The sequence below is a fragment of the Cherax quadricarinatus genome, chromosome 23 (genome assembly GCF_038502225.1).
Source record: "Cherax quadricarinatus isolate ZL_2023a chromosome 23, ASM3850222v1, whole genome shotgun sequence".
Classification (NCBI taxonomy): Eukaryota; Metazoa; Arthropoda; class Malacostraca; order Decapoda; family Parastacidae; genus Cherax; species Cherax quadricarinatus.
The window spans coordinates 30,914,460-30,934,229 of NC_091314.1; the positions used below are offsets into that span (position 1 = coordinate 30,914,460).

The window sequence follows — 19,770 nt, forward strand, 5'->3', positions numbered from 1 at the left end:
TGGGAAAGAATGGGTCTGTGTGGTCAGTGTGCACCATATAAAAAAAATCCTGGAGCACACAGTGCATAATGAGAAAAAAAAACTCCCACCGTTTTTTTTTAATTAAAATGCCGACTTTGTGGTCTATTTTCGTATAGTATTTATGGTTATATTCTCGTTTTCTTGGTCTCATTTGATAGAATGGAAAACATGTTATAGAAATAGAGGTGATTTTGATTGATTTTACTATAAAAAGAACCTAGAAATGGAGCTCAAAGTAGGGGAAATGTTTGATTTTTGCCAATGTTCAAAAGTAAACAAATGATGCCATTGTCCAATATATGTCCAACTAGCCATTCTAATATGCAGTCATAAATGGGTTGATGTTATTTATACAATTATTACAGTATTGCAGTAGTCTGCATAATAGTAAGTCTTCTATTTTTTGTTTGAATAAAAATTCAAAATAGAAAGCAAGAGTAATATCAGAGGGGCCTGGAGACATGACTGATGAGCAAAGAAAATGTTATTTTAGAGCCAGGAATGTCTGCATTGTTCATTCTGGACCTTATTTTGAAATTGTCATATTTTTTAGTTTTCGTGAAATTGGCCAAATTGCAAATTTCTGACCACATTATTAGGTAGCTGAAATCGGTAAATGGGCAGTTTCTTGTACTCAGTCAATAGAAAAAATGGAGTTCTAAAGAAATAGCTATAAGTTTGGGCAACTGGAACAATGGAATTAGCCAAAAATAGTGCTCAAAGTGGGCAAAATCGCCGATTTGTAAACAGCACCGAGGTTGCTAACTTCGCGAGAGCATAATTCCATCAGTTTTCCATCAAATTTCGTTTTTTTTTTGGTGTCATTACAATCGGGAAAAGATTCTTTATCATTTCATAAGAAAAAATAATTTTTTTTTTTTTTTGAAATTTTGCGACACCAGGAGACACCTCAGGATTGGGGGTTGCGACAGTCAAAGGGTTAAACAACCACAGTGACATCACACATCCTTGTCTAAGGCCTACTTTTACTGGGAAATAATTTCCCTCTTTCCTACATACTCTAACTTCAGCCTCACTATCCTCGTAAAAACTCTTCACTGCTTTCAGTAACCTACCTCCTATACCATACACCTGCAACATCTGCCACATTGCCCCCCTATCCACCCTGTCATACGCCTTTTCCAAATCCATGAATGCCACAAAGACCTCTTTAGCCTTATCTAAATACTGTTCACTTATATGTTTCACTGTAAACACCTGGTCCACACACCCCCTACCTTTCCTAAAGCCTCCTTGTTCATCTGCTATCCTATTCTCCGTCTTACTCTTAATTCTTTCAATAATAACTCTACCATACACTTTACCAGGTATACTCAACAGACTTATCCCCCTATAATTTTTGCACTCTCTTTTGTCCCCTTTGCCTTTCTACTAAGGAACTATGCATGCTCTCTGCCAATCCCTAGGTACCTTACCCTCTTCCATACATTTATTAAATAATTGCACCAACCACTCCAAAACTATATCCCCACCTGCTTTTAACATTTCTATCTTTATCTCATCAATCCCGGCTGCCTTACCCCCTTTCATTTTACCTACTGCCTCACGAACTTCCCCCACACTCACAACTGGCTCTTCCTCACTCCTACAAGATGTTATTCCTCCTTGCCCTATACACGAAATCACAGCTTCCCTATCTTCATCAACATTTAACAATTCCTCATATATATTTATATATGGTAATTTGTCAGTACATGAGCTTGGTTGTCTAGTCATGAAGTTTTAAGATTTAGGTAATTGGTAGACTTATTGGTAGTGTTAAATATTGAGTATTGAGTATTTAGTTTAGGGTGATTAAGTGGTTTTTGAGAAGAGTCTTAAATTGATTTTCAGACCGGGTTACTTTGGTATTTTCTGGTAATGAATTCCAAATTTTGGGGCCATTTATGTGCATAGAGTTTTTACACAGTGTGATATGGACACAGGGTACATCAAAAAGAAATCTGCGTCTTGTGTTATGGTCATGTGTCCTGTTAAGATTGGTGAGGAAAAGTTTGAGTGGAGGGTTTATGTTTGTGTGTATTGTTCTATGTATGTAGTAGGCACATGAATAAGTATGGATGTTCTTAATGGTAAGCAGATTTAGACTTATGAATCTTGATGGAATATGCTGTCGGGAGTGGGAATTTGTTATCATTCTGACTGCTGCCTTTTGCTGTGTTATTAGTGGTCTTCGGTGATTTAATATTGTTGATCCCCATGCACAAATTCCATATGTGAGATAAGGGTAGATGAAAGAATGATACAGTGCAAGGAGAGCTGATTGTGCAATGTAGTATTGTATCTATGATAGTATGCCTACAGTCTTAGTGATTTTCTTGGTTATTTGTTGTATATGTGTCTGGATCTTGTCAAGGTGGATTCCTAGGAATTTTCCCTCTGTGAGTCTTGTGACGGGTGATCCGTTTAGCGTTATGTTAAGTGGAACATTTGCAGCTTTGTTTTCAAACTGAATGAAGTAGGTTTTGTCAGTATTCAGTGTAAGTTTATTAGTCATCATCCACGCAGATAATTTCTGCAATTCAGCATTGACTGTGTTGGCGAGTATGACTGGGTTTGGGTGAGGGAAGACATATGTAGTGTCATCTGCAAATACAGTGGACCCCCGCCTTACGGACACATCGCATTACGTTAAATCCACCATACGAAGCATTTGAACGCAAAAATTTTGCCTTGCCTCCCAATAAAAAACTTGCCTTACGTGATTCGTCCGGGACGCGTCCCATGTGCGACCTCAGCTGCCCCGTGGGTGCCAGTGTTTACAAGCCAGCCAGTGAGGTCACATCTAAGCATACTTTTGGTACATTTCATATTATCACTGTTTTTAGTGCTTGTAACTGCAAAATAAGTCACCATGGGCCTCAAGAAAGCTTCTAGTGCAAACCCTGTGGTAAAAAGGGTGAAAATTACTATGGAAATGAAGAAAGAGATAATTGCTAAGAACGAAAGTGGAGTGCGTGTCTTGGAGCTGGCCAGGTTGTATACCAAACCCCAATCAACCATCGCTACTATCTTGGCCAACAAAACAGCAATCAATGAAGCTGTTCTTACAAAAGGTGCAAGTTTGTTTTTGAAACAGAGATCGCAAGTGATAGAAGATGTTGAGAGACTGTTATTGGTGTGGATAAATGAAAAACAGATAGCAGGAGATAGCATCTCTCAAGCGATCATATGTGAATAGGCTAGGAAGTTGCATGACGATTTAATTAGAGAAATGCCTGTTACTAGTGGTGATGTGAGTGAATTTAAGGCCAGCAAAGGTTTGTTTGAGAGATTTAACCCTTTCAGGGTTTCAGCTGTAGTAGTACGGCTTACGCACCAGGGTCCATGACGTAATAGTACTCATAAATTCTACCGCCTTCAAATTTAATGAGAGAAAGCTGGTAGGCCTACACATAAAAGAATGGGCTGTGTGGTCAGTGTGCGAAGTACAAAAAAAATCCTGCAGCACACAGTGCGTAATGAGAAAAAAAACACTTTGTGTTTTTGGATTAAAACAGCGACTTTGCACTGTATTTTTGTATGGTATTTATTGTTGTATTCTAGTTTTCCTGGTCTCATTGTATAGAATGGAAGACATATTACAGAAATTGAGATGATTTTGACTGGTTTTACAATGAAAAGTACCTTGAAATTGAGCTCAAAGTAGCAGAAATGTTCGATTTTTACCAAAGTTCAAAAGTAAACAAATCATGCTAAGCATCCAATACACGTCAACTGGTGAGTCTAATATTCTTTCACAAGTGCGCTGATATTATTTATACCATTTCTACACTGATGCAGTCGTCTGCATAACAGTAAATCTTCTATTTTTTGTGAGAATAAAAATTCAAAATGGAAAGCAAAAGAATGTAAGAGGGGAGTGGGGACATGACTAATGAACAGAGGAAATGTTATTTTAGTGCCAGGAATGTCTTTCTTGTTTATTCTGGACGCTATTTGGAAATTGGCATCTTTTGAAATTTGTGTGAAATTGGCAAAACTGCTAAATTCTGACCACTTTATTGGATAGTTGAAATCGGTAAATTGGTTGTTTCTTGTACTCATTCAATAGAAAAAATGGAGTTCTAGCGAAATAGTTATGTTTTTTGTCAACTAGTACACAGGAATTGGCCGAAAATAGGGCTCAAATTGGGCAAAATCGCCGATGCGTAAACATCGTCAAGATTACTAACTTCGCAAGAGCATAATTCCGTAAGTTTTCCATCAAATTTCATACTTTTGGTGTCATTATGATCGGGAAAAGATTCTCTATCTTTTCATAAGAAAAAATATTTTTTTTTCTTTTTTTAAATTTGGGGATCCTGAGAACAAGTCTCGGAGAGGGCCTGGGGACCCTGAAAGGGTTAAAGGGACATCAGAAACAGAGCTTTCTGGACAGATATTTTGCACGACAGGGGCCCAGTGACTCTGAAGCTGGTCCTAGTGGCATTAAAAAACAAAGGGAGGTAACCCCAGAAAAGAACTTGTTACCTGAAGTCTTTATGGAAGGGGATTCCCCTTCCAAACAATAGAACACCTGCATCCTCTGCCCTGCTACCGTCTCATCACTCATCAACAATTCCACAATAAAGATAAGTGTCATTTGAGTAATGTTTATTGTGCATGTATCATTGTTTTCTGTGTAGGGAAATGCATATTTCATGTAAACAAAATTATTTTTAATACTTTTGGGTGTCTGGAACGGATTAATTGGATTTCCATTATTTCTTATGGAGAAAATTAATTCTGTTAAAGCTCAAAGTGGGCAAAATCGCCGATGCGTAAACGTCGAGACCACTAACTTTGCGAGAGCATAATTACATAAGTTTTCCATCAAATTTCATACTTTTTGTGTCATTATGACTGGGAAAAGATTCTCTATCTTTTCATAAGAAAAAATATTTGTTTTTTTTTTTTTGAAATTTGGGGGACCCTGAGAACAAGTCTCTGAAAGGGCCTGTGGACCCTGAAAGGGTTAAGAATTGTAGTGGCATACATAGTGTGATAAGGCATAGTGAGGCTGCCAGTTCGGACCAAAAAGTGGCTGAAAAATATGTGAAAGAATTCAGGAGTACATAGACAGTGAAGAATTGAAACCTGAACAAGTATTTAAATGCGACAAAGCAGGCCTGTTTTGGAAGAAAATGCCAAGCAGGACCTACATTACTCAGGAGGAAAAGGCACTCTCAGGACATAAGCCTATGAAAGACAAGCTTACTCTTTTGATGTTTGCTAATGCTAGTGGTGATTGCAAAGTGAAGCCTTTATTGGTGTATCACTCTGAAACTCCCAGAGCATTCAGGCAAAACAATGTCCTCAAGGCTAATTTGTGTGTGCTGTGGAGGGCAAACAGTAACGCATGGGTCTCTAGGGACATTTTCTATGACTAGTTACAGTTGTGTATGGCTGTGTAACCAGGAATGGCATAGACATCTGTAATACCAGGTCTTAGCCAGGTTTCTGTGAGTGTGATGTTTGACAGTCTGGAATGAAGGGAATTGAGTAATGCTGTGAGGTCATCATAATGTTTGCTGAGGGATCTGACATTGTAATTAAAGATAGTTATGTTATTGTTTGCTCTGAGTAATGTCTTTGCTTGGTCTGTTGTATAATAATTACAGTTGTTGTTTGATTCGTGTAATTCGTTGTCTGATTCGTGTAATTTACATGAGGATCAATGCCTGTAGTCATAGGAATGAGAGTGACTACAATTAGATATTTTAATTAGATATTATGTTATTAACCCTTTGACTGTTTCGGTTGTATATGTACGTCTTACGAGGTACCATGTTTGATGTATATATACTCATAAATTCAAGGAGCTTCAAATCAAGCAGGAGAAAATTGTTAGGCCCGCATGTGAGAGAATGGGTCTCTGTGGCCAGTGTGTACCATATAAAAAAAACCCTGGAGCACGCAGTGCATAATGAGAAAAAAAAAGCTCTGATCGTTTTTTTTAATTAAAATGCCGAGTTTATGGTCTATTTTCGTATAGTATTTATGGTTGTATTCTCGTTTTCTTGGTCTCATTTGATAGAATGGAAAACATATTATAGAAGCAGAGGTGATTTTGATTGGTTTTACTATAAAAAGAACCTGGAAATGAAGCTCAAAGTAGGGGAAATGTTTGATTTTTGCCAATGTTCAAAAGTAAGCAAATGATCTCATTGTCCAATAAATGTCCAACTAGCCATTCTGATATGCAGTCATGAATGGGTTGACATTATTTATACAATTATTACAGTATTGCAGTAGTGTGTATAACAGTAAATCTTCTATTTTTTGTTTGAATAAAAATTCAAAATAGAAAGCAAGAGTAATATCAGATGGGCCTGGAGACATGACTTGATGAACAAAGATGATGTTGTTTTACAGCCAGGAATGTCTGCATTGTTCATTCTGGACCTTATTTTGAAATTGTCATATTTTTTTATTTTTGTGAAATTGGCCAAATTGCAAATTTCTGACCACGTTATTTGGGTAGTTGAAATCGATAAATGGGCAGTTTCTTGGACTCAATCGAAAGAAAAAATGGAGTTTTAACCCTTTGAGGGTTTTCGTCGTACTAGTACGTCTTACGCGTAGGGTTTTTTGACGTACTAGTACTCATAAATTCTAGCGACCTCAAATCTAGTGGGAGAAAGCTGGTAGGCCTTCATATGAAAGAATGGGTCTATGTGGTCAGTGTGCACAGTCTAAAAAAAATCCTGCAGCACACGGTGCATAATGAGAAAAAAAAAACTTTTTCCATTTTTTTTTAATAAATCAGCGACTTTGCAGTGTATTTTCGTATAGTATTTATTGTTGTATTCTAGTTTTCTTGGTCTCATTTTATAGAATGGAAGACATATTACTGAAATTGAGATGATTTTGACTGGTTTTACAATGAAAGGTGCCTTGAAATTGAGCTCAAAGTATCAGAAATGTTCGATTTTTACCAAACTTCAAAAGTAAACAAATCGTGCCAAGCGTGCAATACACGTCAACTGGTGAGTCTAATATTCTTTCACAAGTGCACCAATAATATTTATACCATTTTTTACACTAATGCAGTAGTCTGCATAACAGTAAATCTTATATTTTTTGTGAGAATAAAAATTCAAAGTGGAAAGCAAAAGAATATAAGAGGGGCCTTGAAACGTGACTAATGACTAGAGGAAATGTCATTTTAGTGCCAGGAATGTCTTTCTTGTTTATTCTGGACCCTATTCCGAAATTGGCATCTTTTGAAATTTGTGTGAAATTGGCAAAATTGCTAAATTCTGACCACTGTACTGGATAGTTGAATTTATAAATGGGTGGTTTCTTGCACCCATTCGATAGAAAAAATGGAGTTCTAGCGAAATATTCATGTTTTTTGTCGACTAGTACAGTGAAATTGGCCGAAAATGGGGCTCAAAGTGGGCAAAATCGCCGATCCGTAAACATCGCCGAGACCGCTAACTTTGCGAGAGCATAATTCCGTAAGTTTTCTATCAAATTTCAAACTTTTGGTGTCGTTATGATCGGGAAAAGATTCTCTATCTTTTCATAAGAGAAAATAATTTTTTTTTTTTTTTAAATTTGGCCGACCCTGAGAACGAGTTTCGGAGAGGGCCTGTCGACCCTCAAAGGGTTAAAGAAATAGCTATGAATTTGGTCGACTGGAACAATGGAATTAGCTAAAAATAGGGCTCAAAGTTGGTGAAATCGCCGATTTGTAAATATCGCCGAGGTCGCTAACTTCACGAGAGTGTATTTCCGTCAGTTTTCCATCAAATTTCGTTTTTTTTTTGGTGAGAGCTGCTCCCACAGTGAGGTAAACAGTGAACTGAGTTGGCGGCATTCGGTATTATAATAGTAATAATAATAATAATTATTATTATTATTATTATTATTATTATTATTAGTATTATTATTAGTATTATTATTATTAATTTAGGTAACTAGAGCACTGATCCAATTCCCTAGATCAAAAGCCCCTCACCAGCGCTAAGGTTCCTTGACGCTGGTGAGGGGCTCTTGATCTAGGGAATTGGATCTGTGCTCCAGTTCCCTAAATTAACCCGTAAACGGTTCAAACGTATATATACGTTTTTACCGCTAGTGCCCCAAACGTATATACATGTTTTGTGTCATACATTTAACATTGCCATGATAAGCCTGAGTCACCTAGACATGAGAGAATGGGTGTGAGCACTCACTGTGCACCATATTAAAATAATTGGGGATGCCTGGGTACCATATGCTCTTTTTTCCTATTAAAAAACAACAATGTTTTTTTTTCTCTCAAAAAAGTTCGGGCAGTACGGTAGTGAACGTATATATACGTTTGGACTGTTTATGGGTTAATAATAATAATAATAATAATAATAGTATTATCATTGTTATTATTATTATTATTATTATTATTATTATTATTATTATTATTATTATTACTATTATAATGATAGAGCTTCAGTTCCCTAAATTAATAATAATAATAATATTATTATTATTATTTTTATAACGATAGAGCTTCAGTTCCCTAAATTAATAATAATAATAATAATAATAATAATAATAATAATAATAATATAATACTAATAATAATATAATATTATTATTATTATAATAACAATAGAGCTTCAGTTCCCTAAATTAATAATAATAATAATAATAATAATAATAATTATAATAATAATTATTATAATAATGATAGAGCTTCAGTTCCCTAAATTAACCCTTTGACTGTTTCGGTTGTATATATACGTCTTACGAGGTACCGTGTTTGACGTATATATACTCATAAATTCTAGCAGCTTCAAATCAAGCAGGAGAAAGCTGGTAGACCCACATGTGAGAGAATTTATCATTAGACGATGCCTTCATTGGTCAAGGGTCCACTGTACCATTCTACTATCCCTGTCTTCGGGCTTATATTAGAGAAAACGGAGTATAGCACATGGCTAACTGGTATACACTCATACTGCACCATGAAACTAAAACAAAAAAGCTACTTTCTCTATATAGATTATCACACATAGCAGTATATGTGTAGAGAACCTAGGATAACCCTAAAAAGTCAGACAAAGTGGCTTATTTCTAGTACCTGGATTGGGCTAGCCATATATAATTTTTGGTAAATATTCAATCCCCAGCCAGGGTAGAAACATTGGGTGTGTTTCTTTACACCTGTTATTTATGTTCACCCATCAGTAAATGGGTACCTGGGTGTTAGTAGACTGGTGTGGGTCTTATCCTGGGACAATGACCTAATTTGCCTGAAATGCTCTGCATAACAAAGGGCTTTCCAATATACAGTGGACCCCCACTTTACGATATTAATCCGTTCCTGAAAGCTCATTGTATGCTGAAATTATTGTAAGGTGAATTAATTTTCCCCATAAGAAATAATGGAAATCAAATTAATCCATTCCTGACACCCCAAAGTGTGAAAAAAAAATTTTTTACCACATGAAATATTAATTTTAATACAAACAAACTGACACTTACCTTTATTGAAGATCTGGTGATGATTGATGGGATGGGAGGAGGGGAGACTGTGGAAGTTGTTAATGTTTAGAAGGGGAATCCCCTTCCATTAGGACTTTAGGTAGCACGTCCTTTTCCGGGGTTACTTCCCTTCTTCTTTTAATGCCACTAGGACCAGCTTGAGAGTCACTGGACCTCTGTCGCACAACATATCTGTCCATAGAGGCCTGTACCTCCCATTCCTTTATGATTTGTCTGAAGTGGTTCACAACATTGTCATTGTAATAGTCACCAGCATGGCTTGCAATAGCAGTGTGAGGGCAATTTTCATCCATGAAGGTTTGCACTTCAAGCCACTTTGCACACATTTCCTTAATCTTTGAAGTAGGCAACTTCTTCAATTTCTCTCTCCCCTCCTCCGAAGCAGTTTCCTCAGGTCTGGCCTCTTGCTGTTGAAGATGATCTTGCAGCTCATCGGTGGTTACTTCTTCATTGTCCTCCTCCACCAACTCTTCCACATCCTCCCCACTAACCTCCAACCCCAAGGACTTCCCCAATGCCACAATGGATTCCACAACTGGCATATACTTCTCAGGGTTAGCCTCAAATCCTTCAAAATCCCTTTTGTCTACACATTCTGGCCACAGTTTCTTCCAAGCAGAGTTCAAGGTCCTCTTAGTCACTCCCTCCCAAGCCTTACTTATAAGGTTTACACAACTGAGGATACTAAAGTGATCTTTCCAAAACTCTCTTAGAGTCAATCGAGTGTCTACAAAGCACTTTTGAAACAGCTTTTGTGTAGAGTTTTTTGAAGTTTGGAATCACCTGCTGGTCCATAGGCTGCAGGAGAGGAGTGGTATTAGGAGGCAAAAACTTGACCTTAATGAAGCTCATGTCCCCAGAAAGTCGCTCTGCCAAGTCTGAAGGATGACCAGGAGCATTGTGTAATACCAGGAGGCACTTAAGGTCCAATTTATTTTCCTGGAGGTAATTTTTCACAGTTGGGGCAAATGCTTGGTGTAACCAGTCATAGAAAAGGTCTCTAGTGACCCATGCCTTACTGTTTGTCCTCCACATCACACACAAATTAGCCTTGAGGACATTGTTTTCCCTGAACACTTTGGGAGTTTCAGAGTGATACACCAATAAAGGCTTCACTTTGCAATCACCACTAGCATTAGCACACATTAACAGAGTAAGCCTGTCTTTCATAGGCTTATGTCCTGGGAGTGCCTTTTCCTCCTGAGTAATGTAGGCCCTGTTTGCCATTTTCTTCCAAAACAGGCCTGTTTCATCGCAATTAAACACTTGCTCAGGTTTCAGTTCTTCACTGTCTATGTAATCCTTGAATTCCTTCATATATTTTTCAGCCGCTTTTTGGTCCGAACTGGCAGCCTCACCATGCCTTATCACACTATGTATGCCACTACGATTCTTAAATCTCTCAAACCAACCTTTGCTGGCCTTAAATTCACTCACATCACCACTAGTTGCAGGCATTTTTCTAATTAAATCTTCATGCAACTTCCTAGCCTTTTCACGTACGATCGCTTGAGAGATGCTATCTCCTATCTGTTTTTCGTTTATCCACACCAGTAACAGTCTCTCAACATTTTCAAGTACTTGCGATCTCTTATTCAAGAACGAAGTTGCACCTTTTGGAAGAACAGCTTCCTTGATTGCCGTTTTCTTGGCCACAATAGTAGCGATGGTTGATTGGGGTTTGGTATACAACCTGGCCAGCTCCGAGACACGCAATCCACTTTCGTACTTAGCAATTATCTCTTTCTTCATTTCCATTGTAATTTTCACTTTTTTTATCGCACGGTTGGCACTAGAAGCTTTCTTGGGGCCCATGGTGACTTATTTTGCAGGTACAATCACTAAAAAGGCTGTGATATAATGAAATGTTCTGATTGTATGCGTGGATGCTACCGCACTGGCTGGCTTGTAAACACTGGCACCCATGGGGCAGCTGAGGCCCGCTCAGGCCACATGTGGATGCGTCTCGAACGAATTGCGTGAGGTGAGGCAAAATTTTTGCGTTAAAGTGCATTGTATGGTGGATTTAACATAAGGTGATGCCATCGTATGGTGGGGGTCCACTGTAGTAGTATGTCACTGATGTCATCTAGGCCTGTATACCATGTACATGTACTTCTAGTAAATAAAGATATTAGTATTATTTTTTCTCTCTCTCAGTTGTTTGTTGGGCTGTCTTGTGGAAACTTGGGCAATGTATGATGGAAAGAAGCTTCTTAACATACACCAAAAATGAAAGAAATCAGACCATAAATAACGGAGTTCACTTCTCAGCCATTAGCTTCCCCATAATGGTATATTTTTGTATGGTTTTTAAGGTTGCATTTTCGTTTTTTTTGGTCTCATTTGATAGAATGGAAGATATATTACAGAAATAGATATGATTTTGATTGGTTTCAGGACGAAAATTACCTTAAAATTGAGCTTAAAGTAGCGGAAGTGTTCAATTTTTGCCAATGTTCAATAAACTTTCTTGTGTACGTCAAGTTGGTTAATTTTATTAAGTGTATTCTAACTTAACCACTCTGTAATCTGGCAAACTCAGTAATCCGGCACACTACAGGTCCCAGTGATGCCGGATTTGTGATGGCAGACCTGTACGTTGTTTCAGTGTTTTCCTTAGAAAACTAGTGATCTACTGCATTTAGCCTCACAAACACTCTATTTTATCTTACAATAAGGGCATGGGAAGATACTATAGTTAGAGTGGGACAGGAAATAGTAGACGCTTCCCCCGCTGCCTCTGCCACCATCACTCGCCATATTATGGCTAATTTTATTCATTCTAGAGTATATATCATGTTTTTTTGTTAATTATATTGTTTATTATGTCATATTAGATTAATTATGATAGATAAATAAGCCGTACAGTTGATAGTAGCATAATATTCAAGTGTTTAGTCTTGCCTCCAGAGAGCAGGAATGGATCAACCCGTTAGCTGTCCAAACGTAGATCTACGTTCTCTTACGTTCTCGTCCTCTTTTTTTTTTATATAGAAATAAAGATCACATTTTTCTATGTGACATAGGATAAAACAAAAATTTAGGGTTAGTACTCACCAAGATATGAGCCTGCGAAGTTGGCCCTTGATGCCCATCTGACGGCAACATGGAGTCCTGACACTTGCAGAAGTGTTGCCGATATACCTTTTTTTCTCGTTTTCATATCATTTTATATAATTTTTATGTTCTGATAAGTACTATTTATAGTAGTTCTTGTGACCTGATAGCCAATCTTTGTTCTGACCCTAATATTAGATACTGAAATAGTACTCAAATAGTCATAAACACAGTGACAGGTGAACATTTTCACCTACCTTAGTCACATACTATTGTCTAGAAATATATACATAGTATTTATAGGTCCCAGCAATGTTTTGGATACAGGAGTATACAATAATAATAATAATAATAATAATAGGTTCCATTGAAGCATCATGTAAGAGTGTGTCACTCGTTTTATCTTAACACCCCACTGCTGATAATGGTGACATTTAATAAGCGTGGTCTTATCACCCCACTAATGACAGTGGTGACATTTGATGAGCCTTCCCTTTATTTGTTTTCACTGTTTCACATAAACATGTCTGTCTGTCTATCTATCTGTCTGTCTAGCTCTCTGTCTATCTGTCTAGCTTTCTGCCTATCTAGCTCTCTGTCCATCTGTCTTTCTAGCTTTCTGTCTATCTGTCCAGCTGACTGTCTAGCTCTATGTATCTGTCTATCTCTCTGTCTGTGTCTGTTTTTCTGTCTGCTTGTCTCTCTTGTCTCAGAGAGTTGCTCATGAACCAACTGGTATTACAAACGATCACTATCTACAAGCACAGTATAGCAATTTGTCTGGATTTTTTGGGTTATCCTAGGTAATTTACACTATGTATAATTGTATTTACGTATGTGTTCCTGTTAGATAGAGAGAGATAGAGACAAAGAGATAGACAGAGATACAGACAGACAGATGGAGATAGAGACAGCCAATTAGCCAGCTAGCCAGCTGGTCAGGTGGCCAGCCAGGAGACCTGCCAGTCACTGGCCAGCCAGCCACCAGCTATCCAGGTGGCCATCCAGGAGGCCAGCCAGCCACCGGCCAGCCAGGTAGCCAGGTGGCCAGCCAGCCACCAGCTAGCCAGCTGGCCAGCCAGCCACCAGCTAGCAAGCTGGCCAGCCAGCCACCAGCTAGCAAGCTGGCCAGCCAGCCTGCCAAAATTACAGTTCCAGAATTCTTTCTTTTTACTTAGGGCATAGGTTATAGGACATTCTGGCAGGATGACACTTTCCTCTTGAAAAGGGAGTGTTAATACGACATGACATCAGAGAATCCTTGGTATTTGCCGCACTGTTTGCTCTAGCTGGCGCTCAATTGAACTGGTGCTCCCACAATGTACTAAGTGGTCCCAGATTTTTTTAATAGTGCACACACTGAGGGTTAAGATCCATTCTATGCTGACCAGGCATCTTGGTCAATCATGCCAGATTTGGAGGCAGGAAAAATAAAATGCAGAGCTACGTTTGGAGTGCTAGCGGTAAGAACGTAGATCTACATTTGGACAGTTAATGGGTTAATAGCATTTCGGTTAATTTAAATGAGGAAAATTTATTTGATATACGAGCAAATTGAATTACGAGCTAGGTCACGGAACGGATTAAACTCGTACGTCAAAGTTCTACTGTATTGTTTTTATTATGTGCAACTACAAGATTATTATTCTTATAAACCTCCACCTTGACTACTTCACATTAGTATTAAGATTAAATAAGACTGTAATTAAGTTAGCCACTATTATTTTGACTAGTTTTAAGTAGTTACTGTGTACTATTATCTTATCTAATTTTAAGTAGTTACTCTGTACTAGTATTAGTCTGCCCATAATGCCTCGGCATGATAGTGGCTTTCTTTGTACTTAGCAAACCAAAATTGTAATTGTACATTGTAGCCTTTACAAAGAAATAAATCTTTATCTTTTATCTTTTCTAATCCAAGATGGTCTTCAACTGTAAAATGCATCATGCTGCATTCAAAATGTGCCTATGAATATTAAACCATTGATCTACACCATTCGCAGTTTTCCATGCAACTATAACTCTACCTTGTAAAGAGTTCAAGGGAGTGGCGAACATTTTAAGTATTTTTTTTTTCCAATTTCAATGAAATTTATACTGTGATTTAAGCAGCATTTGAAACCAACACTCTGTATTTTTAGTGACTTTTTTCCTTAAAGATAGATAGAAAAAAATAAACAGTGCCCAGTTCTATAGGGTATAAAACTCTCCCTCCTCTACAAAATTGGTAAGACATACAATGTTCTAGTTGACATCAAAGAAAGATAAAGGGCTAGATAATCATTTCATCAGTGTTATTTGTGTGAAATGTCAATAGATTGCATAATAAAAAATTTTGAAGTTTTTTTTTTTTGTGGGAGAAGGGGAATCAACACAAACAAAACTATAAAAAATATCCTAAATATCCTCTAATTTAGAAGAACCATCATTCCTCAATAACATTTGCAAATATCATGGCACTCCTATATATACTTTTTGCAAAAACAACAAAATAATGTCAATAACTTATTTCCATCTTATTCATATATGTACTGTATTACAGTGGACCCCCGCATAACGATCACCTCCGAATGTGACCAATTATGTAAGTGTATTTATGTAAGTGCGTTTGTACGTGTATGTTTGGGGGTCTGAAATGGACTAATCTACTTCACAATATTCCTTATGGGAGCAAATTCGGTCAGTACTGGCACCTGAACATACTTCTGGAGTGAAAAAATATCGTTAACTGGGGGTCCACTGTACTTTTCCTGTAAAACTCTATGGTCACGGCACGCCAAATCTCAGCATCTTCTACACAGCAGCCCACAGGCAAATGAGCAGCCTTCACTCTGAACGCAAATATGGTATCGACACACAAGTTGCCATTTTGTGTATTTGAAAAGAAACAATAAAAAAAATCGTAATTTTTGGAATAAGAAAAAAAAGTAATTGGCATCATGTCGTCTTGATGACCAAAAGAACAAAAAAATTACATTTTTGGAAAAACATACTTAGAAATATTATAGAAACAAGCTGATTACATCAGCATGTTGCCAGAATTCTGCACTATTTTTCTTTTTTTTTTTTCTTTCCAAACATGCTTGCTCCCCCCCACTTAAGGATTAGCCCTTAAATTATCCAAACGTAGATCTACGTTCACGTGCGTAGTGCTCTGACCTTGATTTTCCCCATTTGAAAGCATGTAAAAAAAAAAAGGTAGATCTACGTTCAGAGCCTGCTGCACATCACCATATACAGTGGACCCCCGCATAACGATTACCTCCGAATGCGACCAATTATGTAAGTGTATTTATGTAAGTGCGTTTGTACGTGTATGTTTGGGGGTCTGAAATGGACTAATCTACTTCACAATATTCCTTATGGGAATAAATTCGGTCAGTACTGGCACCTGAACATACTTATGGAGTGAAAAAATATCGTTAACCGGGGGTCCACTGTATCTATGTTTGGACAGTTTAAGGGTTAAGATAGTAATCCTCAAAATGCAACACATTAAACATTTGCATAAAATTAATGTATATATGATGCTTAGTGAACTGAAGGCTCTAATTTTTTTTTTAGATGTTGGGCAAACCTAACATACTGTATTTTAGTTTATAAGTAGTCGTATTGTTATTGTATGTATGCTGTGGGATTTCTCTAGTAATGAGAATTTAAGGTTACTTTTCCTCACAGGTGGAGTCAAACATGAAACATCAGAACTCAGATGGAACAGCAACAAGCAGCAAACTTCATCAGTGTCCATATTGTAAATACTCTACGTCTCATAGAATCAACTTATCAAAGCATATACGTATTCACACTGGAGAGAAGCCATTTGTGTGTTCACACTGTCCTGCGGCATTTTGTCAGAAAGGAAATTTAATCTCACATATACGTACTCACACAGGAGAAAAACCATTTGCTTGTACTAAGTGTTCATACCGTGCTACACAAAAAACCACTTTAGTTAACCATGTATTGAGCATCCATAAAACATTTGACTAATTTATACAGTATAAAGAATATAATATTTTACAGTACATTACATACAGGGAAAATAAATAAATAAAATCAGTATATATTGTACCAGGGATTGGACAGGAATATAGATTAAGAAATATAGCACATTGGGGGTATATTATTTATTTGTTTCAATTAACTTCCCCATCATGCCCTTCCAGAGCCGTACGTTGAATATTGGTATAGTATGTCCCAGTTTCATGACTGAAATAACCGTAAAATCTTGCAGAATCATCATAATACCATGATTATAAATTTATTTGGTTAGGAAATGGGTGTTTGGTAGTGTAGAATATGTTAATTATTTTAAAGGAAAAGCTGTTTATAATATACATATAAGTAGTACAGTGAGGTAAAATTTAACCACTTTGATCTTGATGTAATGCTAGTGTTTATAATGCAGGGGTTTGTAGTACAGAAACAGTATCTATATCACTTCTGTAATTAGTTGTAGAGTACAGTAAACCCTCTATTAATGCAGAATCAAGTTATGCCACTTTGTCTTAACATTGTTGAAAAACTGAAACCAAAAAGTTATAGCATAAACAAGCTCAATATTACAAACCGTAAAGTATGAAAAAAACAACATTGAATCAGCTTACATGCAGACTCATAATAGGCTGTTCTTTGGAAATTTTTTCCCCTCAACCCACTTGGGCAATTGTATCTCCCTCCCAACACTGCAACCCTCCTGTGCCACATACATTTGCATTCCGGGAGCATTGTGTGTGTTATTCACTCTGTGTTTATCAAGTGATTTTGAATTTTTTTTTTATTACCACTTTACACCTCTGGATATTAACCATGGTACATAGGAGGAATTCCAGTGATGTTGGAGGTATCAAAAAGAAAAAACATAATGTTCTAATGATAGCAAAACAATTGGAAGTTTCAGACATGCATGGAAGCAGTGCATGTGTGATGGAGACTGCTTGCGCTTATGGTCTGAGAAAACTAATCATTCGTACAATTAGGTACCATGAGAAGAAAATAAGTGCTTGTGCGATAACTAGTCCAGATTGTGATTACTGAAAAGAATGACAAAGCAGTCAATGCCAATAAATGAGATAGAAAAAGTAATGAATGTATGGAATGAGGAGAAAAGAAAGAAGTCCCACTTAGTACACAGATAATAAGGCACAAAGTTGTATCCAACTATAAAACTGAGTGAGGCAGAAGAAGAGCCTTTACAACTATATACATTTAAAAGCTCTGAAAGGAGCAATTTTATCTTCATAACATGAAGGTTAATGTTGAAAGTGCATCAGTTGACCACATTGCCAGGGGATATTTCTCAGTTAACTTTGTGCAGATTATTTAACCCTTTGACTGTCGCAACCCCAAATCCTGAAGTGTCTCCTGGTGTCGAAGAATTTTCCAAAAAAAAAAAAAAAAAAAAATTCTTATGAAACTGTTAAGATTTATTTTCTGATTGTTTTAAGCCCCCCCCCCCCAAAAAAAAAAAAAAATTGCAATCAGTACTTACCGAGATATAGAGGCGTAAGGTAGGCAGAAAATGAGCCATTTATGGCAACAGTGGCAAATGCTGCTCACCTGGTAAACTTTGGTTTACTTGCATTCCAAGGTTTCTTGTTTTTTTCACTATTTTTTTTCAGGTAACTTATGTGGCCTGTGAGTCCAAAGTAAGATGCAATGTATATATATATATATATATAAATATATATATATATATATATATATATATATATATATATATATATATATATATATATATATATATATATATATATATATATATATATATACTCTTGTTGTAAACAACAAAATAAGTGCACAAACATAATTGTCAATATATTGTTTACAAAACTTGTTTACATAATATAAAAAAAATTTTATTACTATTGTTCTATAATATATATACAAATGTACAGTCACTGGACATGTTCCTAGAAGTTCTGCAACTTGTGGAACTCTTTGAAACATGGTTTCATACACATTGGTGTTTTCACTCCTAACACATAAAACGAGTGTATCTGCATTTTTGTGGGCATTTTTTTTGTATGTGGACAGACAAAACACCTCATCTGAGCAGTTTTCTTCAAAGTACAGTGGACCCCGCCTTATGATATTAATCTGTTCCTGAGAGCTCATCGTAAGCCGAAATTATCGTTAGCCGAATTAATTTTCTCATAAGAAATAATGGAAGTCAAATTAATCCGTTCCTGACACCCCAAAGTATGGAAAAAAAAAAATTTACCACATGAAATATTAATTTTAATACACACAAACTGAAGAAGACATGCACAATTACTGCTCTACTAAGAATAGAATACATGACACTTACCTTTATTGAAGATCTGGTGATGATTGATGGGGTGGGAGGAGGGGAGAGTGTGAAAGTTATTGTTTAGAAGGGGAATCCCCTTGCATTAAGACTTGAGGTAGCAAGTCCTTTTTCGGGGTTACTTCCCTTCTTCTTTTAATGCCACTAGGACCAGCTTGAGAGTCACTGGACCTCTGTCGCACAACAAATCTGTCCATAGAGCTCTGTACCTCCCGTTCCTTTAAGACTTTCCTAAAATAGGCCATAACCTTGTCATTGTACGGGTTGCCAACACGGCTTGCAGTAGCTGTGTCAAGGTGATTTTCATCCGTAAAGGTTTGCAGTTCAACCCACTTTGCACACATTTCCTTAATCTCTTTTTTTCAATTCCATACTAATTCTCACCCTTTTTACCACAGGGATGGCACTAGAAGCTTTCTTGGGGTCCATGGTGACTTATTTTGCAGTTACAAGCACTAAAAACACTGGGATAATGTGAAATGTACCGAATGTATGTGTAAATGTGACCGCACTGGCTGGCTTGTAAACACTGGTGCTGAGGCCACACATGGGATGCGTCCTGGACGAATCATGTAAGGCAAGTTTTTTATTGTGAGGCGAGGCAAAATTTTTGCGTTCAAATGCTTCATATGGCAGATTTAACGTAACGCGATGTGTTCGTTAGGCATGGGTCCACTGTATTAGCAGGCAGTTGATTTATGTAGTTATCCTAGATAAATGGTCATGTGTCATCATTCCTTCCTTCCTATCTTTCCTATCTACCAGCCTTCCTTTGTTCCTTCTTCTTTCCCTCTTTCCTTCCTTTTTTCCTTCCTTCCTGCCTTCTTTTCTTCCTTCCTTCTGGTTTCTATAATATATATACACATATATAGTCACTGGAG

At 37.0% G+C, this 19,770-nt stretch overlaps 1 protein-coding gene across 1 annotated transcript in view; it reads left to right on the forward strand.

The window, feature by feature from the left end:
* Nucleotides 1-18,043, forward strand: part of LOC128685720 (GDNF-inducible zinc finger protein 1) — a 464,801-nt gene extending 446,758 nt beyond the window's left edge. The window contains exon 6 of the mRNA XM_070088044.1: nucleotides 16,258-18,043. Coding sequence (XP_069944145.1) covers nucleotides 16,258-16,569 — 312 coding nt within the window. The 3' untranslated portion in view covers nucleotides 16,570-18,043. The remainder of the gene's footprint in view (nucleotides 1-16,257) is intronic.
* Nucleotides 18,044-19,770: the final 1,727 nt, after the last annotated feature.